The sequence below is a fragment of the Fundulus heteroclitus genome, chromosome 24 (genome assembly GCF_011125445.2).
Source record: "Fundulus heteroclitus isolate FHET01 chromosome 24, MU-UCD_Fhet_4.1, whole genome shotgun sequence".
Lineage (NCBI taxonomy): Eukaryota > Metazoa > Chordata > Actinopteri > Cyprinodontiformes > Fundulidae > Fundulus > Fundulus heteroclitus.
In genome coordinates, this window is record NC_046384.1 from 21,100,047 (window position 1) to 21,125,894 (window position 25,848).

General features: G+C 40.9%; 1 protein-coding gene across 1 annotated transcript; it reads right to left on the reverse strand.

Moving 5' to 3' along the window:
- Positions 1-551: 551 nt before the first annotated feature.
- Positions 552-15,244, reverse strand: fam207a (family with sequence similarity 207 member A). The gene is made up of 6 exons (XM_012853758.3): positions 14,987-15,244; positions 14,432-14,549; positions 4,579-4,647; positions 1,905-2,076; positions 1,401-1,466; positions 552-1,330 (listed from the first exon to the last, which is right to left on the reverse strand). The coding sequence occupies exons 1-6, from the start codon at positions 15,155-15,157 to the stop codon at positions 1,204-1,206; spliced, it is 723 nt and encodes a 240-aa protein (XP_012709212.2). The 5' UTR covers positions 15,158-15,244; the 3' UTR covers positions 552-1,203.
- Positions 15,245-25,848: the final 10,604 nt, after the last annotated feature.

Here is a 25,848-nt window from a genome sequence, read left to right on the forward strand (position 1 = left end):
CCGGGCCGACCGCCTCCTAATATGGTTAGCGCTAACCGCTCCGCCAGGGGCGCGCCTCGGAAAACAAAACTTGCCAAATCCGGTCGGGAGAAGGGCGAAAACATCGTTTCCACCAACAAAAGCCTTCAGAGCCGGTCTCTGATGTTCTTTTAATGAAACAAACACGGAAGAAATAGCATCAATGCTAACGCTTGCTTCCTCGATGCGAGCCGCCATTGTCTGAATCAGTCTCACGGTCGCTTCTCCACTACGTCACATCTATGAAACTCCAGCCCTGCGTCCTGATTGGCCGGACAATAAAATTGGTTGGAGAAATCACTCTCTATGGAAGATGTCCCAGATGGATGTGAGTGAAGCTAGGCGGAGCGATATCAATCTGGCTAGAGTCAGGTTGCTTAGCGTCATGATGATCCAAAATGATCACGCTTCCGTTGAAGCTTCGCTTTATGAAATGAGCGGCAGAGCTCCCCCTCCGGGAAGACACGAGAAACTCCACCTGTTTTTACAGAGGCATCAAACCTCTCAACGCCATATACTTTCAGGAGAATATAACACGTGACACTTTAGCTTTATTTAAAATGCTGGGCTTACAGGCAGAACACAGAGACGGCCCATGATTTAACGGTTGGCTGATAATACACCACCACCAGAACAACACTCACTACTCACGGCCCTGAAGAGACCAAAATAAAGATGCCCATGTTCACATCAATCAGCTGAAAAAGAGCAAAATTCAGTGTTTGGTCCCCACCGGTAACACAGAGCTCTGATGACTTAATTTGACCCTGTGCTCTTCCCGTAGGATCCATTATTAATGAACACTAATGGGTCCACACGAGCACAGCAGCGCCTATTGATCAGCTTCGTCTTACCTCTGATCTGACCACAGCTCACCAGCCGCACCACAGCAGCTCAGGTTCTTAGAGCTTCCAGCCATGAAAAGGATCACACAACCCGACACTTCCAGAAGAAAGGATTCGGATGCTGAACATCCCTGTTGATGTTGACGGTTCCAGCAGCTGGAGGACCGGCCTTTGAGACTGACAGAAGTTAAGCAGAAAGAAAGAGGACCGCGGCGGCTCTGAGCTGCGTGTGGACGACGACAGAAACTTATTTATTAAAAATACTCTGAGTCACGGTGGGAAGCCGCAGGTTACAGTCATCGGCTTCTCCTGCTTTTCCTGTCCGAGAGTCCACCCGCCACTAACTGGGACCCTGCTCTTCCTCTTGCTTCATCCTCTTCCTCAGCTGCTCCCCGATGTCAGCCAGCGGGTTCTGTGTGCCGGAGAGCGTCCGGACTGCGTCTGTGAAGCGGCTGCTCTCGGTTTCCCTGTGAAAGCAGAGAACAGGTTCAGCCTCAGCGCGCGCGCCGCTCGTCAGACGGCGGAGGAGACGCTTACAGCAGTTTGCGCTTCTGGGACTGCTTCATCTGACTGAAGTCCGTCGGCTCGGGCCTCCTCATCGGCCTGAAACGGGAGAAACGAGGGCCGCGTTACCACGGCGACTCACAAACACCACACAAAGACAGGCATAAACATAAAAAAGCAATACTGATGATTAGCTTCCTGCTGGTTAAACCTAAAAATATATATTTTTTTACAAGGTGGTGGCAGCATTGTGCTGTGGGGAAGCTGGACAGAGCCAAATACAAGGCAGACATGCTGTTGGAGGCTGCACAAGACTTCACCCTGAACATGTTTCATGATTTGGCGCTATATAAATAAATTGAATTGAAAATTGAATTGTACTGATACAGGGAACATTACAGACCAAAATGCATGCCACACTTTTCAGATTTAATGCGTCCTTGCACGTCAGATTGAGGCACCGCCTTGTGTTGTTTTCTCACACTTTGAAACTCAAGGTCAGAGGTCAGAGGTCAGAGGGGGCTCTCTAGGGCTTACGTTTTGTTCTTCCTCGTCTTGCGGCGGGACCCCAAAGCCGCCGGGGGCTGGATGAGCTGGCAGAGCTCCGGCAGGGCGTCCACCAGCGGCTTCAGGTCGCCCACAACGGGCGTGGCCTGCCGCCGGGCCTCCGCCGCCTGCTGCTCCTTGGCCTGTCTGATGGAGCTGATCTCTGCGGGAGCAAACGAAGCCTGTTAAACCTCTTCGTGTCAGACAGACTAGCTTGTTTAGCCAAGACATCAGAAAGAAGTCGGTGTTGCTGATGTGACCGTCGTGTCCTGGACCCTCTGACTTTCTGTGCTCAATGCCTTCATACTGATGTCAGATTTATCATCTTTTATTCCACAGACTGGGATCATATTATACAGTTTTCTGTTACATGCATAAGGCAGGGCAGCGTGTCAATTCTCAATCTTGATATATTCTTCTTAAAACCCTATGGTTCTTCTCTTTGGGGAGGAAAACAGTTGTTTTTTTTTGTTTTTTTTGGACAATTATAACATTATTTGCGATGCTAATGATACCTTTTTACTTCTGGACATTTGTTATGATGCAAATGTAAGATTAGGGCTGGACGATATAGAAAAAAAAGCTTATCGATAAAAAAAAAATCCATATTGATCGATATCGATAATTATTGAAAATATTTAAAACCATATTTTATGTGCAGCTCTGCCTGGACATTTTTTTGATATTGCTAAATGGTTTAATTTTAATAAAGAACAAAAACACAGAATTTCAATTAAATCTTTATTTAACCAACTTTTTTTAACCATAACAGAATTTTTTTTTTTTTTAAATAACTTAAGAGACCTGAGTTATGTTATTAAATAATGATAAAGAATAAACTATAGTGACCAGTAAAATGACCAAAATAAATAAACCAAATAAATAAATAAAATAGCCTATTTAGGTGGGAATAGTACACTATTTACTTCTCAGGTTTCATAACTGAGAGGCTGACGTAGGGCTGAGGTCCGGGGTTGTGGCGTGTAAGGAGGACACAGACTGCAGCTCATTTTGCACTGATTCTCTGCACTAGTTGCACAATTTAGGGAGCGCTGTTAGAGAAAAACTTGTGTCCTGGAACTTTATATCGCGGATTAAGAGTGGCGAGTAATTGTTTGAAGCCAGGTTTTTCAACTGCAGACAACAGCAGCATATCCGCGGTGTCGCGCGGGGCTACACAGCTGTGACGGCGTGCATGGGTCCGCGATTACGATTGGTCGAGAGGAAGTAGTGACTGTAGCATCAACTAATATGATAGGCTGAAAGGAAGGAAGGAAAACTGTTTTTATATTGAAGTTTTATCGACCCTTTTTTTTCCTATCGCGCCACACGTCTATCGATCGATATATATTGTTATTGAATTATCGTCCAGCCCTATGTAAGATACCATCAAACACATGCTTCAATAAACCAACTGTCATCTGCATAAAGCAGGCGGTCCTGTGAGGGTCATGTTCTTTGATTTCCCCATTGCACTTAACACAAAGCAGTCTGATTGGTTGTCAGAACCTCCAAATCATCCGGGTGGAGGTCTCAAGGATCAGAGGGTACCTGACAAACAGACCATGGTGTGTTAAACTGAAGGGTTGTGTGTCTGAACAGGTAGTCAGCAGCACAGGACCACCACAGGGGACTGTCCTCTCACCGTTCCTTTTCACTCTCTGCACTTCAAACCTCCGATCAATAAAGACTATCTTATCTTACGAGACAAATTCCTATCATGTGTAGAAATACATTTCTCAGCATCAGTCCCGTGTTTCAGTCCGGACCGTCACACACACCAGGAGCCAGACTTTCGTTCTGTGTAGAATGAGGAAACCTGGAACAAGCTGGCCTTCTAATTGCCTCCTAATTGTGGAGGAGCATCCTCTGTGGAGCCGGGCTCGGGTTTCTGCAGGTCTGAGGCAGCGGCCATTAGCGCCTAATTATACGCGCCAAGAAGCCGCGTGTTGTGTTACGGATGAATTGATTGGCTAAGCAGAAGGCTTCGATTACAGGCTTCATATCAATTACTAGAGATGATGGCGGCGCAGTTAGAGAGCGGTAATAATTAGACCCAACATGCACCTTTTCCTCCTTTTGGCACCTTCTTTTGTTTTTTTGTTTAAGCCGATGTGTGACAAGTGAATTTCTCCACTGTGAGATCAATAAAGCCTATCTTATCTTATCAAGAATGGTCCAGAGCCCAAAGCCCAGTCAGGCAAGCAGACTTATCACACACACAAGTGCTAACATCTCGGTGATATCTGGTTGTTCAGATTGAATCTGTGGTTCATCCTGCTCCAAAATGGCTGCCAGGTTTTGTTAAACACATCTTCCTCGGGTTTTCTGTGGCTTTCACACATCAGAACTGTGGACAAGAGGAAGGAGGGACTGGTGTGCTTCATGAGATAGACAGCATCAGGAGGAAAGAACCTTTTATTGAAGCAAAGTGTTAAGACATCAGCCAAGAAGTTAAAGCTTAGGGGTTAAATCAAACGGGTCTTCCAACAAGACGATGCCCCTCAGCAATTTAGCAAATAAAACATAGCTATAGTATTTCTACCTGAATTCTGCCTAGATGAATGAATACAGATATCCAAACATGGTGGATTGGTGTGTTTTTTTTCTGTGGGGGAACATGTCGAATGTGGACACGTTCCTCCTCAGGGGGTGAGGAACTTACTGCTGAGCCACCTTTCTCTCCGTTCCTTCATCTTCTCCTTCTTTGGCTTGAGTCTTTTCTCCCCTGGCCCTGTGGAACACAATCACAGTTACACTGTAGCGTCAACTGGAGGTTGGCGGCACACCAGCCTGTTACAGGTGTGCGTCCTGGTTTTGTTTACCCCCCCACCCGCCCAATCATAGGTCTGCATCTAGCCCGACAGCACAGGCAGACGTCTTTCAACACTATGAAGAACGACGACGCCGCTGAGATTGCATCTCTGCTTCGTTTAGAAACCCCAGAACGCTGTCTGCGATGCATCGGTGTCACATGACCGAACAAAAACCACATCACAGACCCCCTCTCCCTCCTGAGACACAACTAGATGGGAATAAATGTCGGCTGTTAATATCGGCCCGATATCGGGCAGAGGGTGCGGCTGCCCTGGGCCCGGGGGGTTATGCAGGGACCCACGCTACGAGGTCAGCGAAACCCCAAGAGAAAAACTAGAACTGCAAGCAGTTATTAACGGGTTCCAAGCCCGGGCACCGCCCCCTTTGAGCATGTTCCTGGACTTCAGCGTTCAATCCCACAGCATCTGGTGGAAAAACTGGAACATCTGGGCTTCAGCACACCCCTTCACCACTTCCTCACCTCCTGAGCACTGTCGGTCCGGGTCTGACAGACCAGCTCTGATGTCATCACCCTCAGCACGGGCTCCCCTCAGGGCTGCATCCGGAGCCCCTTGCTGTTTACTCTGATGACACACGACTGCACCCCCAGGTTCACCCCCAATCACATCACATCAGGTGGTTAGCAGCACCAAGTTCCTGGGGGTGCACATCACGGTCAACCTCACCTGGTCTGTGAACACCACGTCACTGGTAAAGAGGGCACAGAAGCGCTTGTACTTCCTGCAGAGGATGAGGAGAGCCCACCTGTCCCCACACATTCTCACAACCTTCTACAGAAGTACCATAGAGAGCATTCTGACCAGCTGTCTCTCTGTGTGGTGTGGAGGCTGCAGCACCTCCGACTGGTGGTAAATGAGGAGAGTGGTGGGGACAGCAGAAGGGATCATAGGGGCTCCTCTTTCCTCCATTAAGGACATTTCATCCCAGCGCTGCATGTTCCCAGCCCATAGCATCAACAGAGACCCTCAAACCCCCACCATGAACTGTTCCCCTTATATATATATATATATATATATATATATATATATATATATATATATATATATATATATATATATATATATATATATATATATATATATATATATATATATATATATATATATATATAAATAATGAATGTTCTTCATTTACAGTGACCCTTTAAACCATTAATGCTATTACTCCTTTTCATGACAACTCATAATATATGAATTACATGTTTCCTGTAACTTATACCTTTTTATTTTAAGTTCAACCAAGATATTATCTTCTTATCCTTGTAGCTTGTAGTGTTAAATAAGACTAAAATCGTTTCATTTGAATCAAGGTATGCAGATGTTGATAGATATATCTATCTATCAGTGACGTGCGGTAGGGTTCATAGCTGGTGAAGCACTGACATCATCAGTCAGATTTACAAATATATATACTCACTCAATGAGTAGACTCATTGCAAAGTGCTGAAGGAGACTGGTTGAGCCAAATCAATTAACCAAGAGACATGGAAAAAATATTGATTATTTGTTCAAAAAATAAATAAAACTAAATTATTTGTCATTTGATTGGTAGCAGTTTATGAGTTATGATGGATTTCTACATTTGTAACACATTCAAAAACTAACCAACATTATGCACATTTCATTACAAAAACAAAACATGAATAATAATCGCTGTCTTACCTCTACTTAGAAATGAAGTCCATGCGCAGCTCTTTCTGAACAAAAATATCATAATTTTCCGGTAAAAGTTCTTTTTATCTTCTTCAGTTTTAAAAGTTTCTCAGTCTCAGTGGAGCTCACTGCCAGGGAGGAAAGCCTTCCCTTATCAGTCCTGTTCCAGCTGTATGTTTAGAGTCTTTTTAGTGCTTTACTTGTTTAGCAAAACTCGCTAATAACACATCCATAACTTGCTTTGACTCTACTATTTTGGGATAAGAGCGGTGCCCCTTGAGCGCCCCCTGCCTAGAGGCTAAGGAACTGCCGGCCTCACATACAACCAGCTCTTTGGCTTTTATGATCGCCCAGCAGCACACGAAAATACATAGTTTAATGACCAAAACAGAATTCGTAATCCACATATATTAAATTGTGGAAAATCAGTTCATCAGTGTTTGAACAATTGAATTTATGATCTAGAGACAGGAAGATGCATTCACGGAATGGAAGTCAGCGCAGTTAACATGGGATTGCGCAATCCCTGGGGAGACCAAGATCGCTGGCTTGGTGGCGCTTCACTATCAAGCACCACCAAGGATTTACGTTTAAAATAGCCAAAAGTCTTCGATTTTAAAGAGAATATCATAAAAAAATAAGGAAATTAGATTAAAAAAACAATTATTATTACAAATGACTGAGTGAATCACAATATATATTGTTATCATTATTCTATATTTTCTTTCTTTCCATGATTGCCTCCCCTGAATGCATGTCACTGCTATCTATAACTATAACCCATAAACTTTGCACAACATTCGCATATTTGCTCATTTTGCATCATTGCATCTCCAACTAGCATTACAAATGCTGTCGAACTCTCAGTTTCTAAATGCATTCTCGCACAAATGCCCTTTGCACAATCAATTCAGTACATACAAATGGTTTTAAAAATACTTATCTGTACACTGTGACTTTCTCATGCATTGTTTACACTTCAATTGTTTACTTTTAAATCACTGCTGCACCTTATACTGTAATTTAAATTGACTGTAATTTACAAGCTGTATTCTTGCACAAATTGCCCTCTGCACAATCAATTCTGCATATACAAATGTTTTTTAAAAATACACACCTGTACACTGTGACTTCTCCTGATTTGTTTGCATTTCAATTGTTTACTTCAAATCACTGTTGCACCTTATACTGTAATTTATTTTACTGCAATTTACAAGCTGTATGCAACAGAATTTCGTTCTGTACGCACTCTGTGCATACAAAATGACAAATAAAGTTTTCTAATTCTCTCTAAGTCTATCTATCTATCTATCCATATTATATTATAGCGTTACTTTTCGAATAAGTCTGATCCATATCTGAACTATGGATCTTTGCAAATGTTCTTGCCATTACTTTTTATTCATTTGTTAATGCTGTTCCTTCTTCATGTTTTAGAACTGGATATGTTCTCTCTGATCTATTTCCCTTCATTTTCTTAATCATTCCCCATACCTCAGCTATAGAAGTTGTTCTGCCTATTGAATCACAAAAATCTCTCCATTTTGTCTTCTTTGCCTTCTAAATAACTTTCCTTGCTTCTGCTTGATCTTTTTTATATTCAATTAAATTTTTTAAATTATGTGTTCTTCTCAAAACTCTAAAAGCTATCCTCCCATTTCAAGTCTCTGCTCCGCTTAGAAAAAACACAGGATGTGACGTCACTTCCGGTGATGTGCCCAAATATGGGCATAATGGCCGCCCTGTTCACAGTTCTGGATGGCAGAGCTCTCGATGATGAGAGCTGTAAATTGATCACAAACTTCATAAATTTCTTAAAATTCAACGGTTTGCTCTAAAATTCTGAAAATATTCATGAATGTCCAAGAGTGTTTTATCTAACCACACGATTTTTTTGATGGTCATTAAAAAAATGGATTCAGAGAAAAAAAATATTAAACTTTATAATCTTGTATCATTAATTTTTAAAATCTTGTAAATTGGTCAAAATCGCCTGGATTTTTACCAAACTGAAAGACATGGTTATTCTGGCTGTGCTTTACAGATAGAGGCCATTTTTATTGGGATTGACCAATATTTGTGGAAAATACATTGATTTCTCCATTTTACAAACTTTTAAAAAATCAGAGTGTGCAACTTTCAAAAACTGGAATACATGCAGTGAGAGAATTGTTGCACCTTATTCAAGGAATACATCCTGAAAATCCGAGCTTGTTACACCACACAAGTGATTTTTGGTGAATTTTTGAAGTTTTCCAGTTTTTTTCCACACTTTTGGAAATAGCCCCCGCCCACTTGTTTCAATAAATACTATATTTAATACTTTAGTTAAGGGCAATGTCTGGAAGGGAATGAAGAAGTTTTTGTAAAAATCCGATCAGCCATTCTTGCGTAGTAGATTTCTTGACATCACAGCGCCCCCTAGTGATGGACGATCCTCAAAGGCGGGTCACATGTGCAAAATCTTATTTGGACTATGGGTTATGAAGGACATGTCAAAATCTGTTATGGTTTTACAATAATCAGCAATTACATTTAGAGCTAGCTAGCTAACAATCACTTATTTTAGCGTTACTTTTCGAAAAAGTCAAAATTCAAAAATCCGCCGCGTTAACTTTTTTATTTGTCCATTACATGGTTATATATGGAGTTTTACGCAGATTGCACAAAATATGTAGGAGGAGTTTAACTAGAAAGGTTTAAGCTTTGTAGCCATGTAGCGCGAAAACTAGCTGGGAAACGAAGGGTGTCCCAATTCACTTTATTTTGCTGAATCATCCAATAAACAAAGTGCCATCAAGTTTTTGAGTGTAGGACCAGTAGTTTGGTGGTTACAGGCGTAAACGCGTTGTCCTTTATTATAGCGCCCCCTAGTTGTTGAGGGGTCTGAATTTCTGGGTTTGAGTAGAGGCGCACATTCTGTACTTAGATACCTGATCCTATTGATTCGTTACAAATCCGCATGGGCCGCCCAACGCGTTTTAGCCGTAATAATAATAATAATAAATAATTTAAAAACACACGAAAAACAATAGGGTTCTCTGCTCACAGAGCAGACGAACGGCATACGTAATAATAATAATAATAATAAATAATTTAAAAACACACGAAAAACAATAGGGTTCTCTGCTCACAGAGCAGACGAACGGCATAGCCGTTCGCCTGCGCTGCGGGCTTGGAACCCTAATTATAAACACAGCAACTCCCCTACATTTCATCAGCTTCCCCACAGCATGATGCTACCACAGGGGTTAAAGCAAAAATAATCAATTTGACTGAAATTTTTTCTAGTCAGCCCATATATTCCTGGGCCGTGGACGTCATGCCACCTTAATAACCTCATTTGCTTATTGTGCAAAGTCCACTTTAACCAAATCTGGTAGTTCCATTGACAAGTCCTGTATCTCTCCCACCTTCCAGCTTCAGAGCCATGCCACCATCAAGAACAGCCCTCTGCATAATCTCCTTCACTTTCCACATCCATAACATCACCTGGTTAACTTTCATATTTACAGCATCAAGCAAGTTCTTCCTTCGCATTTTTGCCAAACTGGTCCACTGTCCACTCACGTTTTCACTTTACAATTACACTATCACATTCGATATAAATCAATTCTATGATCATACAAGGCCAACAACAGCCACGGACAAAGAGGGACACATCACCAACACCATCATGACATCATACAGTTTAATTTGACACAGATTGTACATTACAATAATCAGTCTCTGCTTTGCCAGATATTTCTCACCAATTAATTATCACAACTCATGAGTTTATGAAAAGGCATTAACTTTTTTGAAGTTTATAAAAACGGTTATATTTTAGCCTAGTGATATGTCCAGGATGGACTCTGTGTCAATGAGACCATAGATCCACATGAGGCTTTTTCACACGTTTCTGGTGCGACTCGCTCCTACAGTGTCGCTTCACATCGCGCTCCACTCCATGTAAAAATAACAAATAAACTACAAAAACTCTCTGCGAATCCCTTTTCTTTGGTCTCACACAGTTAGAACCCGTTCTCCAGTCCATGTTGTAGCTGCAGTTTATTTGTTTTATTTAGTTTCCTTAATAATCTGTATGCATCAAAATCCTTGTCATTTTATTTAACAATTGTCCTGGTTCAGCTGCTCATGAGGTGGAACTGCTGCTTATTTACTGACAGCCGCTCTGACTGCAGCTCTGCCTTCTTTGTTCAGGGCAGTCAAAAGTAGCCGGTCAACGGCGGCAAATCGCCGTCTATAGCAGCTCCTGCCGCCGCCTACTTTTCCCCGATTATACATCCCAAAAATCAGCTTAGCATCTGTCTCCACTGAGAGCAACATTAACGAGTGATTGGGTTCCTGGTTCCAACCGAGATGCTACTTTTCCGATCAAAACACAGACCGGTGTTATGCCGAAAAGTGCAATAAAACTGTGAGAGCCGACGTGAGTTTTGAAACTGCAAAGCTTTTTAAGCGAAGATCAAACGTGCACAGCACCGCGTTCATAGACCAGTGTGATGCATTCACGAGCGTCAGAAAGCTATGGTGCATTCAGGAGCATGGGACATTTCAAACTTACAAGGAAAGAGGCATAAAACGGAATAAACCTTAACTCATACAATAATGTATTTATCCAGAAACAGCGTGGGCTTTCTTACAATACTGAATGCTCTATAATTGTATTTCTGATATTTTTTGATTATGCACATCTGTTAGCTTTTTATTCTGAAAAATCTATATTACATATAATAAAATAGAATTTTACAGCAGCAAATTATCAAAGTTTTTCAGGGGATGCATTTTGTGTTCGTCTCTAGAATCCTCGCCGATGATATGATATCGTGTGATGAGTGCAAGTGAAATTAAACTGAGATAAGAGATTTAGAAAAGAGCGATATGACTGAAATAAATTCAACATGTAAATTCAATTTCACATTCCAACCCTGTATTTTTATCATAAAAATTCGACTTGGTTCATGAAGAAATGTTACGATCGTTTTTAGAACAGAACTGTGAATAATAATAATAATAATAATAAGATGAATAGACCTCACCTAATCTGATCTGTTTTATGTGGTGCTAGTAATTCAAATTAAACAACTTTTATGCAAATGGAGATTACCTTACCTTGTTAAAACATGATGATAACATCATGTGAAAAAAAATAATGTTTTAAGAATAATAATAAAAAAGAAATGTTTTTGAAGAATTGATCATTCACATTTTTTTGCCTTTTATTCAATTTAAAACATGCACTCTGACTCTATTGTTTAAATAATCACCTGTCTTGAAAGCTTCCAAAATATATCAGGGAGACTCTATTTTTCAAAATTCTCCCCTCCGGGGCTCGAGCACCGGCATATAGTGCACCCTCCTACTTGATAGTGTGCGGCCTGCTACTTTAAAAAAGTTTGACTGCCCTGTTTGTTACAGAAAAGCGCAGGTGGAATAATATTTATGATGGTTTTTTTTTTTTTGTTTTTGTTTTTTACTTTTCCCAAATCAGACCCAGTCAAACCGGGACATCGTTTCACATTCCGACCCTTCTTCTTCGTCTTCAAAAAAAAAAGCGCGTCATGCTAAATTAGCCAAGCTAGAGCGTTACTCTTTCAGTTTTAAATAAAACATAACAGTGAATCACGGCGAGATCCCTGGTTAGTCGCTGCGTTTATCAGCTAAGTTACTGGAAGCGAGGTAATAAACGCTGACAGGCGACGAGGCCACAGGCGGAAATAACTCATTAATTAACTGCAAGAGCAGTGACAGACAAACTTATGTTGTCAGCTGTTCTATCCGCTGAACTTTTTGACATGCTGGTTTACATAAATCCAAAGAAAATCTTTGACCACCGCTACTTTCATTCATACCATCTGTGGTCAGTTTGAGATGTTCTTCCAAAAGTTAAAATGATTGAATACAGATAAACCGCAGACTGGCAGATCTCTGCCCTACTCTCTTTCTGATTGGCTAATGTCCTGGCTCTGCCATATTTCATTGGTTGAGCGCAGCTTCTGTTTAAAATCTTGAATAAAAAGTCTACACGGATCATTTTGCGCTTATTTTCCAAATGACGGAAATCCGTTGCAGCGACAGAGAACTTTAACCCCTGTGCTGCCACCACCGTGAACCACCGATGCACCCCGAGGTCTTTACACTCCACCGTCCTCCACCCTGTAGGACACTAGGTCAGGGCTAAAAGGAGCTGGACATAAAATGCCCGGCACACTTTTCAGATGTTTAGCTGTTAAAAACCCAGAGCTGTAGAGGTAGGAATAGTTTCAGAAGGTAGCGCAAGATCATGAAAGCCTCGGAGGTCCTGCTGGGCTCTTATCTGCCACCACAGAACCAAACAACAGCAGTGTTTGCAGCCAGAGAACAGGCCGAGATAAGAATCAGATGCTGACTACAGAAGCTTCCTCACACAAGACAAGCATGGGGAGGGGGGTTACCCCCACGGGGGTCCCATGAGGAGAATCAGCTTTCTACTGTTAGATGAAATGGATAGCTGCTGTGATTATGGCTGAATGGACACAAGCCGACGACCCCTCCCTTCCCCAATCTTGGATTAGTTTCAATGGCAAGAGAATGACACAAATTAAAGAGGTAACTACACATTAAGGTAAGCATCACTCCAGCACTTCCTGTCCGGACCGTTTCACAGCGTGTGGTGAGCTCGGATAACCAGGACTGATCCAAGCTGAACCGGACACCTCGACCTGGTTTAACCTGGTAGAACCACGTGTTCTGGTTCAGGAAAACAGCACACTGAGTTTTTTTTTTTAACAGACCACCTTACAATGAGATCGGAGGATTTTGCTCAGATCACTGATGAGGACGAACCTGGTTCCTGCCGTGGAAACGGCTCCACCTGTAAGGATCCGAGAGATGGTCTCACTGTAGAAAGGAGCTGACCTTGTTTTGTTTTTTTTATCCTGGTAGTTTGGAACAAACAACCTGAGAGTAATCAGTCATCATCAATTCATGTCAACTGAGAAGAAGACTACGTGGGAATTATCTGGTGTGCAGCCACAACACACCAGGCACTCCTCAAATAATGCTCAGGCCTGCTATGGTCAATGACCAGTCTGCTGGCGCCCCCTGCTGGTTCCGTCCAGTCAGAGCATTCATGGGATGTGATTCCATGCAAACACGTTTGACCGCACTAGGTTGTCGCTATTCATCATTCCCATGGCCACAGCTGGGGTGCTGAGGCGAGGCAAGATTGTTTAAGAAGCACGTTTCAGCAACAAGACGATTCAAAGTGATGGAGGAACGCCAAGAACACACAGGTGATGTCTAGATTCAAAGCAGGCACCAGCACCAAGGTTTGCAAACCCCCCCCCCCCCCCCCCCCACAAAGGCGACTGAAAACGGGCCGTCAGAATATCCTTTCAATGAGGGCGTCGCAGCATCGTAGCAGGTTTTCCTCCAAGATCGTCCAGCAGCCTTCCCGTCCACTCCGAAGCATCCCCACGGCATCTCCGTCGCCACCACCGCGCTTCCTTTAGGGGCCACGGTGTGTTCAGGGTTGCAAACATAGAACTGAACTGACAAGATCGCTTTAACTGTGTTGTTGCGTTTGATATATATATATATATATATATATATATATATATATATATATATATATATATATATATATATATATATAAATAAAGTAACTGGATCCAAATATTGGATCAGCGTCATTCATCCAAAATCTGATCCAGCTAATTAGTAAATATCGGAGCCGATACCTGATCCGGGTATGGGATCGGTGCATCGCTAATGAATTGAACTTCCTCCCTGCTGTGTTGCGTGGGCTTTTGGGATGCTGATGGTTTATTAACAAAATTTAACAAAAACATGACCAAAGCTAGACTCTTTACTAAGAAGGGTACTTCTGAAGGTTAGGGCTATCAGGAAAAAATGCTGAAAACGCTGTACATATAAAAACTACGCAGCGTTTTTCCTTACCCATCAGTTATGAAGCACGCTCTGTTGGCCTGTTACATTAAATCTGTTGAGGTCTGTGGAGGTTAACAGGCTTAAGACTCTTACCCGTGTTGGTGGGCTGGACTTGTGGGAGTTCCTCAAAGCTGAGTGTTTGGACCAGAGACTCTGCGGATATCTTGGTTGTAGCGAATACCCCAGAAGGAAAGGAGCTCTGAGAAACAACCTGGGAAGCGTAAAGCACACGTTAAACGTGGTCTATACGTTACTCACACGCTGCAAAAAAGGGAACGAAAAGTCAAAATGTCGTGAAATGAGTGCATTTGTCCTTGATTTGAGCAGAAAAGATGAAATGATTTGCCAATGGAATACGATTTTTGGCACCTAAATTAGGAACAGCTCATCTCCGTCATCTTATTTCAATTTCAGTATATCAAATTATCTTATTTTGGTAGTCAAATACTTATTCCATTGGCAGATAATCTTATTTACCTGCTAAAATCGAGGACAAAGGCACTCGTTTCAAGAACGTTGTACTTTTAGTTCCCTTTTTGCAGTGCAGGTCAGTTACCTTTCACTGAATTGCTACGTTTTAGAGTCAAACGCTCTGAGCTGTGGTACCATCACTAAAACCATCCTGACCGATGACCGTGTGTCTCTGACCTGTCTTTCCTCTTTGGAGGGGGTCGGTTCTTTGTCCACCGGTCTGTTGTGGAGCTCCAGACGGCTGTGGGACAGCTCGGTCCCGCCGGGCTGACTGACGCCGTGGGGGGTGTGGAGCTTCACCGCCTCTTGGTGGAGCTTCTGGCGGACATGTTTCACTTTTCCAACCATCTTAACATTTCCAACCCCGACTCTATTCTATATGTTGTATGAAGCAGCCTGGTCGACTGCAGCTTTCCTCTTTCGGCTACAGCTGCCGCTGTTGTTGCAGACCACGTGGGGTCAGGCTCGTCGGAACTACCGGAAGTTCAAGTTTACTTGATAAATGGCGACCGCGTTCCTCCTCCGGATTGGCAGTAACATTTCCCCGCAGACGGTACCAGACATGAGCCGCAAACGGCTTCATTTCCGTCTCGGTTGAACAGTGGAAATTTGGAAAAACACACAGATTCCGAAACAAGAATCCTTTATTTTGAAATCACATAACGGAAGTATTGTTGGTTTACGTTCTACTTGATGGCGCTTGTGTCACGGTTTGTTCCGTCGTTAGGAAACAAGTTAACAAACGTTCCGCATGTCTGTGATAATCTGTGGGGCTCCATCCGAATACCCTTAATAATAGCTTCTAACTCCTGTTTCTAGCTCCTGCTCCTTGACCTTTCACGGGGTCGACAAGACTCGACATTAAGAGCTCTATTTTTTAATACTTTATTAATAACTTATATAATACAAAAACTCTAGATGAGGATACATGTCAACAACCAAAAGAAAGAAAAAAGTGATTCCTATAACAACATGACAATAAAAAAAGAAGTGGGTAGGGCTACATAAATTTCACGTTTTACATTTGAACACGAGACAAAATACCAACATGCGAGCGTCGCTACATGACAACTTAATTAAAATAGTAAAAAGAAGGTGATATTTTCATAAATCTTTAAAGAAATATTAGACTTTTGACACTTGAAATAAAGTTTTCTTTAAAATCACTGATAAAGCTTGTGAATTATGGCAATATATTCCTCCACTGGCTACAATGTATATGATATTTCCCCAAAAGAATAACAATATTGGTCAGGTCGGATAGAAATTAACGAAAGATGTCCATATAAAACAATATATGGGATAATTCGAAATCAGAGATATTCCTGATTATTAGTTATAACCAGCTGAGTATGTGCAACCAGAAATTGGCTGGCATGAAAAGAAAAAAAATGCTGAATTGTTTTATCTGCTGAGTCACAAAAGGAACATGTCTAAATCAAATTTAATTCCTGGAAATTCTGCATATGTTATTAATTATTTTGAAATGTGTTTCTTTGATTTTTTTGGGGAGACAGGCCACTTCACATGTTTTGAAAAAAACATTTCCCCCGTAAGACTGGAAATAGCCTTACAAACTAGCTTGTATTTTTTGTGTACAGTCTGAATTATATTTCTTTGAAAATGACATAAAATCTAGCAAACTGCCATCTGAGCCCATAAATCAGATATGAATAGCATACAACACTCAAGCCAATTTCTAAAAAATATAGACTTTCTATTAACAGTTATGACTCTATTGTTCCATAATGTTGACTTGTGGGGAGAGAAGTTGTGGGTAAATATTATCTTCCAAAAAGATGTTAAATTCTGTTTGCTACATAATTTATTTATGGACTCAATAACGTTTTGTTCATATCTTTTCTGTTTAGTGGAGTATTTGCTTATTTCGATTGCCTCCTGTTTAACTTTGAATTTTAACCACTCTCACTTGCTCAAGCTTGTCATTTCCAGCTGGTCAACTTCTCCAAGTAAGAGTTTTACGTCATCACAAAAAATGTTAATATATAAAAGATTGTTGTTGAATTTGCAAATTAATATTTGAGGTCCCTCTTTGGTCAAGGAGGTAGACAAGGACAGTGATCAGTTAGGATATTTCACACTTGGCAATATTTTTCAGGAGATTATTAGAAATTAACCAGTAGTCTATTTCTAAACATTGGCCATTTTTCAAGGAAAGTATATTGAGTTGCAGTGGAATTTTTCAATCTCTAATAGTCACAAAAAAAGGCGAAAAAAAAAAAAAAAAATTAGTCCAATAGGGAAAAGACTGGAAAGTTGCTGGGAATACAGTATGAATGTTGGTGTTCACTGAAGCGGACGCTAAACCTGCCAATTGCTCAGATGTGACCGCAGAGTTGATTGACGTGAGTAAATGTTCTGATAAGAGCCTCTTAAAGTTGCTATAGATCAGCGTATTTAATTAATAACATTATTTACAAGCGATCAGAGGTGGGTAGTAACTAGTTACATTTACTTGAGTAACCTTTTGAACAAAATGTACTTTTAGGAGTAGTTTTACTGAGCTGTACTTTTTACTTTTACTAGAGTAATATTTTTACTCAAGTATGTATCACTACTCTAACTTGAGTAAAATTTCTGGCTACTGTACATGCTGCGAGTAACTTCATGATTAAAGAACATACTTGTGTTGACCAAAAATGCACCAGAAAGACAGAAACCTAGAGTTCATGTTAAAATTAGACTTTTTGCTTATGCACAAGTTTTCTTATTTTAATGTTATTTTCTGTCTGCTGAATTCATTGAGCCGTTTGGAGGTCAAATTAATGTACAGCAAACATAAGATATTGTCACTAGAAATACGTTGCACTGTTGTAATATACTATAAATATACATTAACTGGTGTAAGTATTGCTTTGACGTTTAATCTTCAGTGTATCTTTTGTCTTTAAAATACCAGAATTTGCACATGACTTTATATTTTTGTCTGTTCGATTACCTAATTTTTAAATATTAAATTATCAGCTTTTAGGATTAGTTACTCAGTACTTGAGTAGCTTTCTTACTGAATACTTTTTTACTCTTACTGGAGTAATGTCTTGGCTGACAACCTTTTACTTTTACTTGAGTAAAAATGTGTTGAAATAGTGCTACTCTTGAGTAACATTTATGGCTACCCACACCTACTCCCCTCTGTCACTCACACACTCCCGTCTAACATCTACTTGTAAACCGGTGTTCAGTGCATTGGTGATTTCCAGAGTCCATGTTCTGCAGGTTTCAGATCTTTGCCTGCTTCATCACAATGGGCTGAAGGAAAGGGTCACCTGCAGACGTCTGCAGAACTTAATGGATAGCTGATTCAGACATTTGAATAAGGTACGTCAGAGCAGGGACACCGAGGAAAGTGGCTCAAGAGATGACACCGCCGACTTCTTCTAACTTATTTTTTACCTTTATTTCCACAGGTTAAGCTCACTGAGACTCATGGTCTCACTGTTGCCCAGAAGCGTTTCGGAGGGAGGCGGCCCTGCTGGGTTGGGATTAGAACCAAGATTACAGTTGCATCAATCATCACATGGTAGCATCTTTAGTTCAACTGATGAAGAAAAGGGACATTCAGTGAAAATCTTTTATTTTTCCCCTAACTGCGGTCAATGAAAATATGTCCAATACAAAACAAACAATGAGTTTATAGTCTGCCATAAATATCATGATATGAATACAAAAAGACATATGAAAACACATTCACACGTATATGTATGCATTAGGTAAACACACTGAAGTGTGAGGAGTTCGTATTGATCGCATTCATTTGTCATTGCAACTTTGTACATCCCAATGAAATGTGTCCTCTGGGTTCAACCCACCCCTTGGGGAGCAGCGGGCTCCCACTTTTTTGGGGCAAAGGGTCTTGCTTAGCGGCATGTTCTAACCGCTGGGCCAGCACTCCTTACTTCAGCTTCACCTCAGACCAACACGCTTCAAAAGGAAGGAAGAGCAGAGACGTTTTACTGTGAGATCAGGATATGGGTTGAACCGTGAAACTGGGTGTAGGAGGAGATATGAAGGATTCCTGTTTCCTCAGCCGTCGCACTGGATCCATCATTACATCAGCTGCTTTTATTACTTTGCCCAGGATTTACACTGGCTTCATTCCTCTCTGGGTCTATTAGTCTCAGGGTCCTTACATTTGTGTTCCATCTGTTTTTTTTATTGTTTTAATCACAGTGAAATGACCCAGAAGTACAGTAGAGTCAGTGTGTATGTGTGTGTGTGGATGGGGCTTTCAGTGTCGACATCAATGTCAGTCGACATTATCTCCTATGTTTCATTAAAGTGTTGCCCTCTTTAAATGAACTCAGTCATGGTTTCATGGGTTAAATAAAAGTAGCAGCTATGCTGCAGCCAGAATCAATGCAGGCGGTTAACACAAAGCAAGTGAGTGGATTTCTTGACTGCAATATCTGGTGGCACAGTATACCAGAACGGCAGAAACGAGCACGTACATTCAGTCACTCAACGATCGGCGCACGCAGCCACAAACGCACTTAGACAAGACGGAGAGCATATATCCTTGCATCAGCTGTTTAAAACCTCTACACATTTGGCATAGTTTCCCATCACTTCAAAGAAGAACATGAAGAAATGCTAAACATTTTATCTAAAGCTCTATGAGAAAAAAATATAGAAATAGACTCTCATTGGGAAATAAGAGGTGGAATGTTGTTCTTTGCAGAACAGCTGTGCGGGTCATTCCAGATCCGTGATCCTGACATGGACGAACAAGGAAGAGGGAGAAATCGTGGTTCCGTCTCTGGACAGAAGGTGAATGTGACGATAACCTAGAAGACACAGAACCAAACCGCAGACATGAGGAGGCCAATATCCTGCAACTGTTGTTTCTTACTGTATTTCATTATACCTGAGTTAAATAATCAGGTCATTATCAGGACTTTAGAGATCTAGGCCGCCTATTGAGGAGGTAATTTGTTGACCAACCGACCCCAGACTGTGAGACTTGGCCCCCACCTCTCCTCCACCAGTAAAGCTGAGCACCGACTCCCACAGGGATGTGTGCTGAGCCCCCTCTTATAATGCCTCTACACCTCGGACTGCAGCTCGGCCCACAGAAACAACCTTGTCGTCAAGTTTGCTGACGTACTGTATCACAGTATGGTACGGTAGCTGCACTGCTACAGACACGGGGAGGCGCCAAAGAGTCGTACAGTCAGCCCAAAAGTTCATTGGCTGCCCTCTCCCCTCTCTGATGGACATTTATACCTCCCGCTGCCTCAGGAGAGCCACAACTATCAGTAAAGACAGTTCTGACCCTGGCTATGTTTGACATGTTGCCCTCGGGGAGGCGCTACAGGTGCTTTAGGACCAAAACAAACAGACTCAAAAACAGCTACTTTTGGCGATAACCACCCTGAACTCTCATATGCACTGATAAACAACTGTTGGGGAAAACAAACTTTACTACTGTGAAATAATGACAATGTGCAATACTTACAGTTTTTATCCTGCAATGTACAATATTCCATCCTACAATGTGCAATCTTTACACACATATATTTAACAATTTATACAACAGTATATTTTATGTACATAACACCCAGTAATGTACACCGTACCTCATAATGTTTACATTGTATATATTTTTAATATTTTTGATAACTGATATTTTGATAATTGGAGTTGGTTTTAATCATGTTGGACTTGTTTATAATGACAATAAAAGGCATTCAGATTCAGCCAATTTATTCAGGTGTGTTGGAGCAGGGACACGTCTGAAAGCTGCAGGAAACCAGACCTCGAGGACTGGACTTGAGGAGCACTGACTTAGATCATTATGAGAACCAGTGGCGTTGTAAGGGGGGGGGACTAACCGTCAGGAGGACCCAAAATAGAAAATGTACATATATAAATGAAACGTTCCTTTTTGACAAAGCTTATAGCTTATGCTGGCTAAGGATAAGCGTAAATACAGTAAGATTGTTATTCACGCTGGCGATAATGACACCTGGTCATGCCGATCGAAGGTCACTAAAGTTGGTGTTGCTTCAGTGTGTAAGTTTGCTAAACAATGTCGGACTCCGTAATTTTCTCTGGTCCCCTGCCTGATCTGACCAGTGATGACATGTTTAGCAGCATGTCATCATTCAACCGCTGGTTGTCTAGGTGGTGTCCTAAAAACGACGTGGGCTACATTGATAACTGGCTAACTTTCTGGGGAAAACCTGGTCTGATCTGGGGAGACGGCATCCATCCCACTTTGGATGGTGCAGCTCTTCTTTTTAGGAAACTGGCCAGATTTATTAGTTCTCCTGAATGCTGACAACCCAGGGTCCAGACCAGGAAGCAGAGTCGTAGTTTAACACACCTCTCTGCAGCTTCTGTACTGTTACCCTCCCATTACCCTATTGAGACAGTGTCTTTCCCACGGCCAAGACTTAACAGATCAAAAACTGATCTAAAAGGAACAAATTATAAAAATCTAATAAAAATCAATATGGCTCACCTTGAACCAAAAAATAAAACAATTAAATGTGGTCTATTAAATATAAGGTCTCTCCCTCCAAAGACTTTGTTAGTTAATTAATTAATTTCTGATAAACAGATTTATTTTGTCTCACAGAAACCTGGTTACAAGAGGACTATGTTAGTATAAATGAGTCAACTCCCTCCAATTATTCAAATTTCCACATTCCCAGATCTGTGGGAAGAGGAGGAGGAGTGGCAACTATCTTTCAGTCTGATTTATTAATTAGTCCCAGGCCAATTAATAACTACAGTTCTTTTGAACATTTAACCCTCAGTTTCCCTCATCCAAACTGCAAAGCAATAAAACCTCTTCTCTTTGTTGTTTTGTATCGTCCAACGGGCCCTTACTCTCAGTTTTTGGATCAGTTGTCAGACTTCTTATCTGATTTGGTGATAAACACTGACAAGGTTATTATAGTGGGGGATTTCAACATTCATGTTGACACAGAATGTGATAACCTTAGCGTAGCCTTCAAAACTATCCTAGATTCAATTGGTTTTGCTAAAAACGAGCATAAACTGACACACTCTTGGCTCCATACTTTAGACCTTGTGCTGACATATGGCATTGATTGTGAAGAATTAACAGTATTTCCTTACAACCCTGTCCTATCTGATAATTTTTTAATAACATTTGAGTTTAATCTAATTGAGTTCTCCACCCCCAAAAGAGGTTTCCATTATAGTAGATCTTTATTGGACAATGCCTTATCAAACTTTAAAGAGTTTGTACCCCTCATAATATCGTCAGTATTGCAGAAATACCCTGCAGATAGCAGCAATGTTGTTTCTTCCCATTCACAAATAGATGTCTTTGTTAACGGTGTGACTTCATCATTGCGTTCTGCATTAGACAGTGTAGCTCCCTTGAAAAAGAAGGTGATTATTCACAGGAAGCTGGCTCCTTGGTTTAATTCAGAGCTGTGTTTCTTAAAGCACAATGTTAGGAAATTGGAAAGAAAATGACGCTCTACACACCAAGAGGAATCCTACCTAATCTGGAGGGACAGTCTATTGTTGTATAACAAGACCCTTCGCAGAGTTAGAGTAGCATATTTTTCATCATTAATCGAGGAGAACAAAAATAATCCTAGATATCTCTTCAGTACAGTTGCCAAACTTACACAGAGTCATTGCTCCGTTGATCCATTCATTCCTTAGCTCTTGGCAGTAATACTTTTTATGGGATTCTTCATAAATAAAATTGATTCCATTAAAAATAAAATAATTGGCATCCTCCCAAACATGGTTACCTCATCCTCAGTAAGTGAAGCAGCGTTGGGGGAATCTTTAGAACCTGCGCAGTGTCTGAACTGTTTAGAAGCAGTAGAGCTATCTGAACTATCTAAAATTCTAGCTTCATCTAAACCTTCTACCTGTATGTTAGACCCGATCCCAACCAAGTTGTATAAAGATATATTTCCTCTGATCAGTGGCACTATTTTAGACATGATTAATCTATCCTTGGTAAATGGATATGTACCACAGGCTTTTAAAGTAGCTGTTATTAAACCTTTACTTAAGAAACCATCTCTTGATCAAGATGAGTTAGTAAATTACAGACCTATATCTAATCTTCTTTTCTTATCTAAAATTCTTGAGAAAGTAGTTGCTAATCAACTATGTGAACATTTACAAAGTAATGACCTACTTGAGGAGTTTCAGTCAGACTCCAGAGCTCATCATAGCACTGAAAAAGCTCTGGTGAAGGTCACCAATGATATTTTCATGGCCTCAGATAATGGACTTGTGTCTATACTTGTCCTGTTAGATCTCCGTGCTGCATTTGACACAGTTGATCACAATATTCTCCTAAAAAGACTTGAACATACTGTAGCAATAAAGGGAAAAGCATTAGGCTGGTTTAAATCTTTATTGTCGGACAGATTCCTGTTTGTTCCTGTTAATTATAAATCTTCCTCAAACTCTAGGGTCACCTGTGGAGTACCACAGGGTTCAGTTCTTGGACCAATTCTCTTTACTATATATATGCTTCAGATCGGCAAAATTATCGGACAGCATGGGATTAATTTCCACTGTTATGCTGATGACACTCAGCTATATTTATCCACAATTCCTGATGAATCCAATCAGTTACTTACACTGCAGTCATGTCTTGATGACATCAAAAGCTGGATGACTTTAAATTTCCTGCACTTAAATTCTGACAAGACAGAAGTTGTAATCTTGGGACCAGAGTCCTCAAAAAATAAACTTCTTAATCAATCACTTAATCTGGATGGCATTAACTTGGCCTCTGGTAATAAAGTAAAAAATCTTGGTGTAATTTTCGACCAAGACATGTCATTTAAATCTCATATTAAACAGGTTTCCAGAGTTTCCTTTTTTCACCTCAGGAATATCGCCAAAATTAGAAACATTCTGTCCAGGGGTGATGCTGAAAAACTGGTCTATGCATTTGTTACTTCAAGGCTGGACTATTGTAATTCTTTACTATCAGGAAGTCCACAAAATGCAGCTCAAAGTCTTCAGCTGATCCAAAATGCTGCAGCAAGAGTTCTGATGAAAATCAACAAGAGGGATCATATTTCTCCAATTTTAGCGTCCCTTCATTGGCTTCTGTTAAATCAAGAATAGAATTTAAAATTCTTCTTCTAACGTATAAAGCCCTTGATAATCAAGCTCCATCATATATCAGAGCTCTGATTACCCCGTATGTTCCTAACAGAGCACTTCACTCTCAGACTGCAGGTGGTTCATAGAGTCTCTAAAAGTAGAATGGGAGGCAGATCCTTTAGCTATCAGGCTCCTCTCCTGTGGAACCAACTCCAAGTTTTGGTCCATAATGCAGACACCCTGTCTACCCTGAATAATCTTAAAACTTTCCTTTTTGACAAAGCTTATAGTTAGAGAGGCTCATGTTACCCTGAGCTACCTCTATAGTTATGCTGCTATAGGCTTAGGCTACTGGAGGACATCAGGGCCTGTTTTTCTCACTCTACTGATTTCTACTGTTCTCCAGTTTTGCATTACATTGCATTGAAATGACTGTTGTCATTTCAGCTTTTAACTTTTTGCTCTCTCTCTTTTTCTTCATAGTAGGTACACCTGGTCTGACATTCTGTTAACTGTGACATCATCCAGGGAAGACAGATCACCTGCTATTACCATCCAATGTAGAACAGATTACTGGATCAATGTGTGCTTCTGTGCTTTTTTGTCTCTCTTGTTGTGTCTCTGCTCTGTCTTCTGTAACCCCCAGACGGTCGAGGCACATGACCGTTCATACTGAGCCCGGTTCTGCTGGAGGTTTTTCCTTCCTGCTAATGGGTGTTTTTTTCTTTCCACTGTCACTTCATGCTTGCTCAGTATGAGGGATTGCTGCAAAGCCATGGACAATGCAGACGACTCTCCCTGTAGCTCTACGCTTCTCCAGGAGTGAATGCTGCTTGTATAAGGGAACCATTTGAAGCAATCAAATGGTTCCCTTATATCGGAAATTTTTGACCAATCTGTATAATATGATTGAATTTGACTTTGTAAATTTCCTCGGGGTGACATGTTTCATGAATTGGTGCTATATAAATAAAATTTTATTGAATTGAATTCCTCCAGTAGCCTAAGCCTATAGCAGCATAACTATAGAGGTAGCTCAGGGTAACATGAGCCACTCTAACTATAAGCTTTGTCAAAAAGGAAAGTTTTAAGATTAGTCTTAAAAGTAGACAGGGTGTCTGCCTCACGGACCAAAACTGGGAGTTGGTTCCACAGGAGAGGAGCCTGATAGCTAAAGGGTCTGCCTCCCATTCTACTTTTAGAGACTCTATGAACCACCTGCAGTCTGAGAGCGAAGTGCTCTGTTAGGAACATACGGGGTAATCAGAGCTCTGATATATGATGGAGCTTGATTATTAAGGGCTTTATACGTTAGAAGAAGAATTTTAAATTCTAATCTTGATTTAACAGAAGCCAATGAAGGGAAGCTAAAATTGGAGAAATATGATCCCTCTTGTTGATTTTCATCAGAACACTTGCTGCAGCATTTTGGATCAGCTGAAGACTTTGAACTGCATTTTGTGGACTTCCTGATAGTAAAGAATTACAATAGTCCAGCCTTGAAGTAACACATGCATGGACTAGTTTTTCAGCATCACCCCTGGACAGAATGTTTCTAATTTTGGCGATATTCCTGAGGTGAAAAAAGGAAACTCTGGAAACCTGTTTAATATGGGATTTAAATGACATGTCTTGGTCGAAAACAACACCAAGATTTTTTACTTTATTACCAGAGGCCAAGTTAATGCCATCCAGATTAAGTGATTGATTAAGAAGTTTATTTTTTGAGGACTGTGGTCCAAAGACTACAACTTCTGTCTTGTCAGCATTTAAGTGCAGGAAATTTAAAGTCATCCAGCTTTTGATGTCATCAAGACATGACTGCAGTGTAAGTAACTGATTGGATTAATCAGGATTTATGGATAAATATAGCTGAGCGTCATCAGCATAACAGTGGAAATTAATCCCATGCTGTCAGATAATTTTGCCAATTGGAAGCATATATATATAGTAAG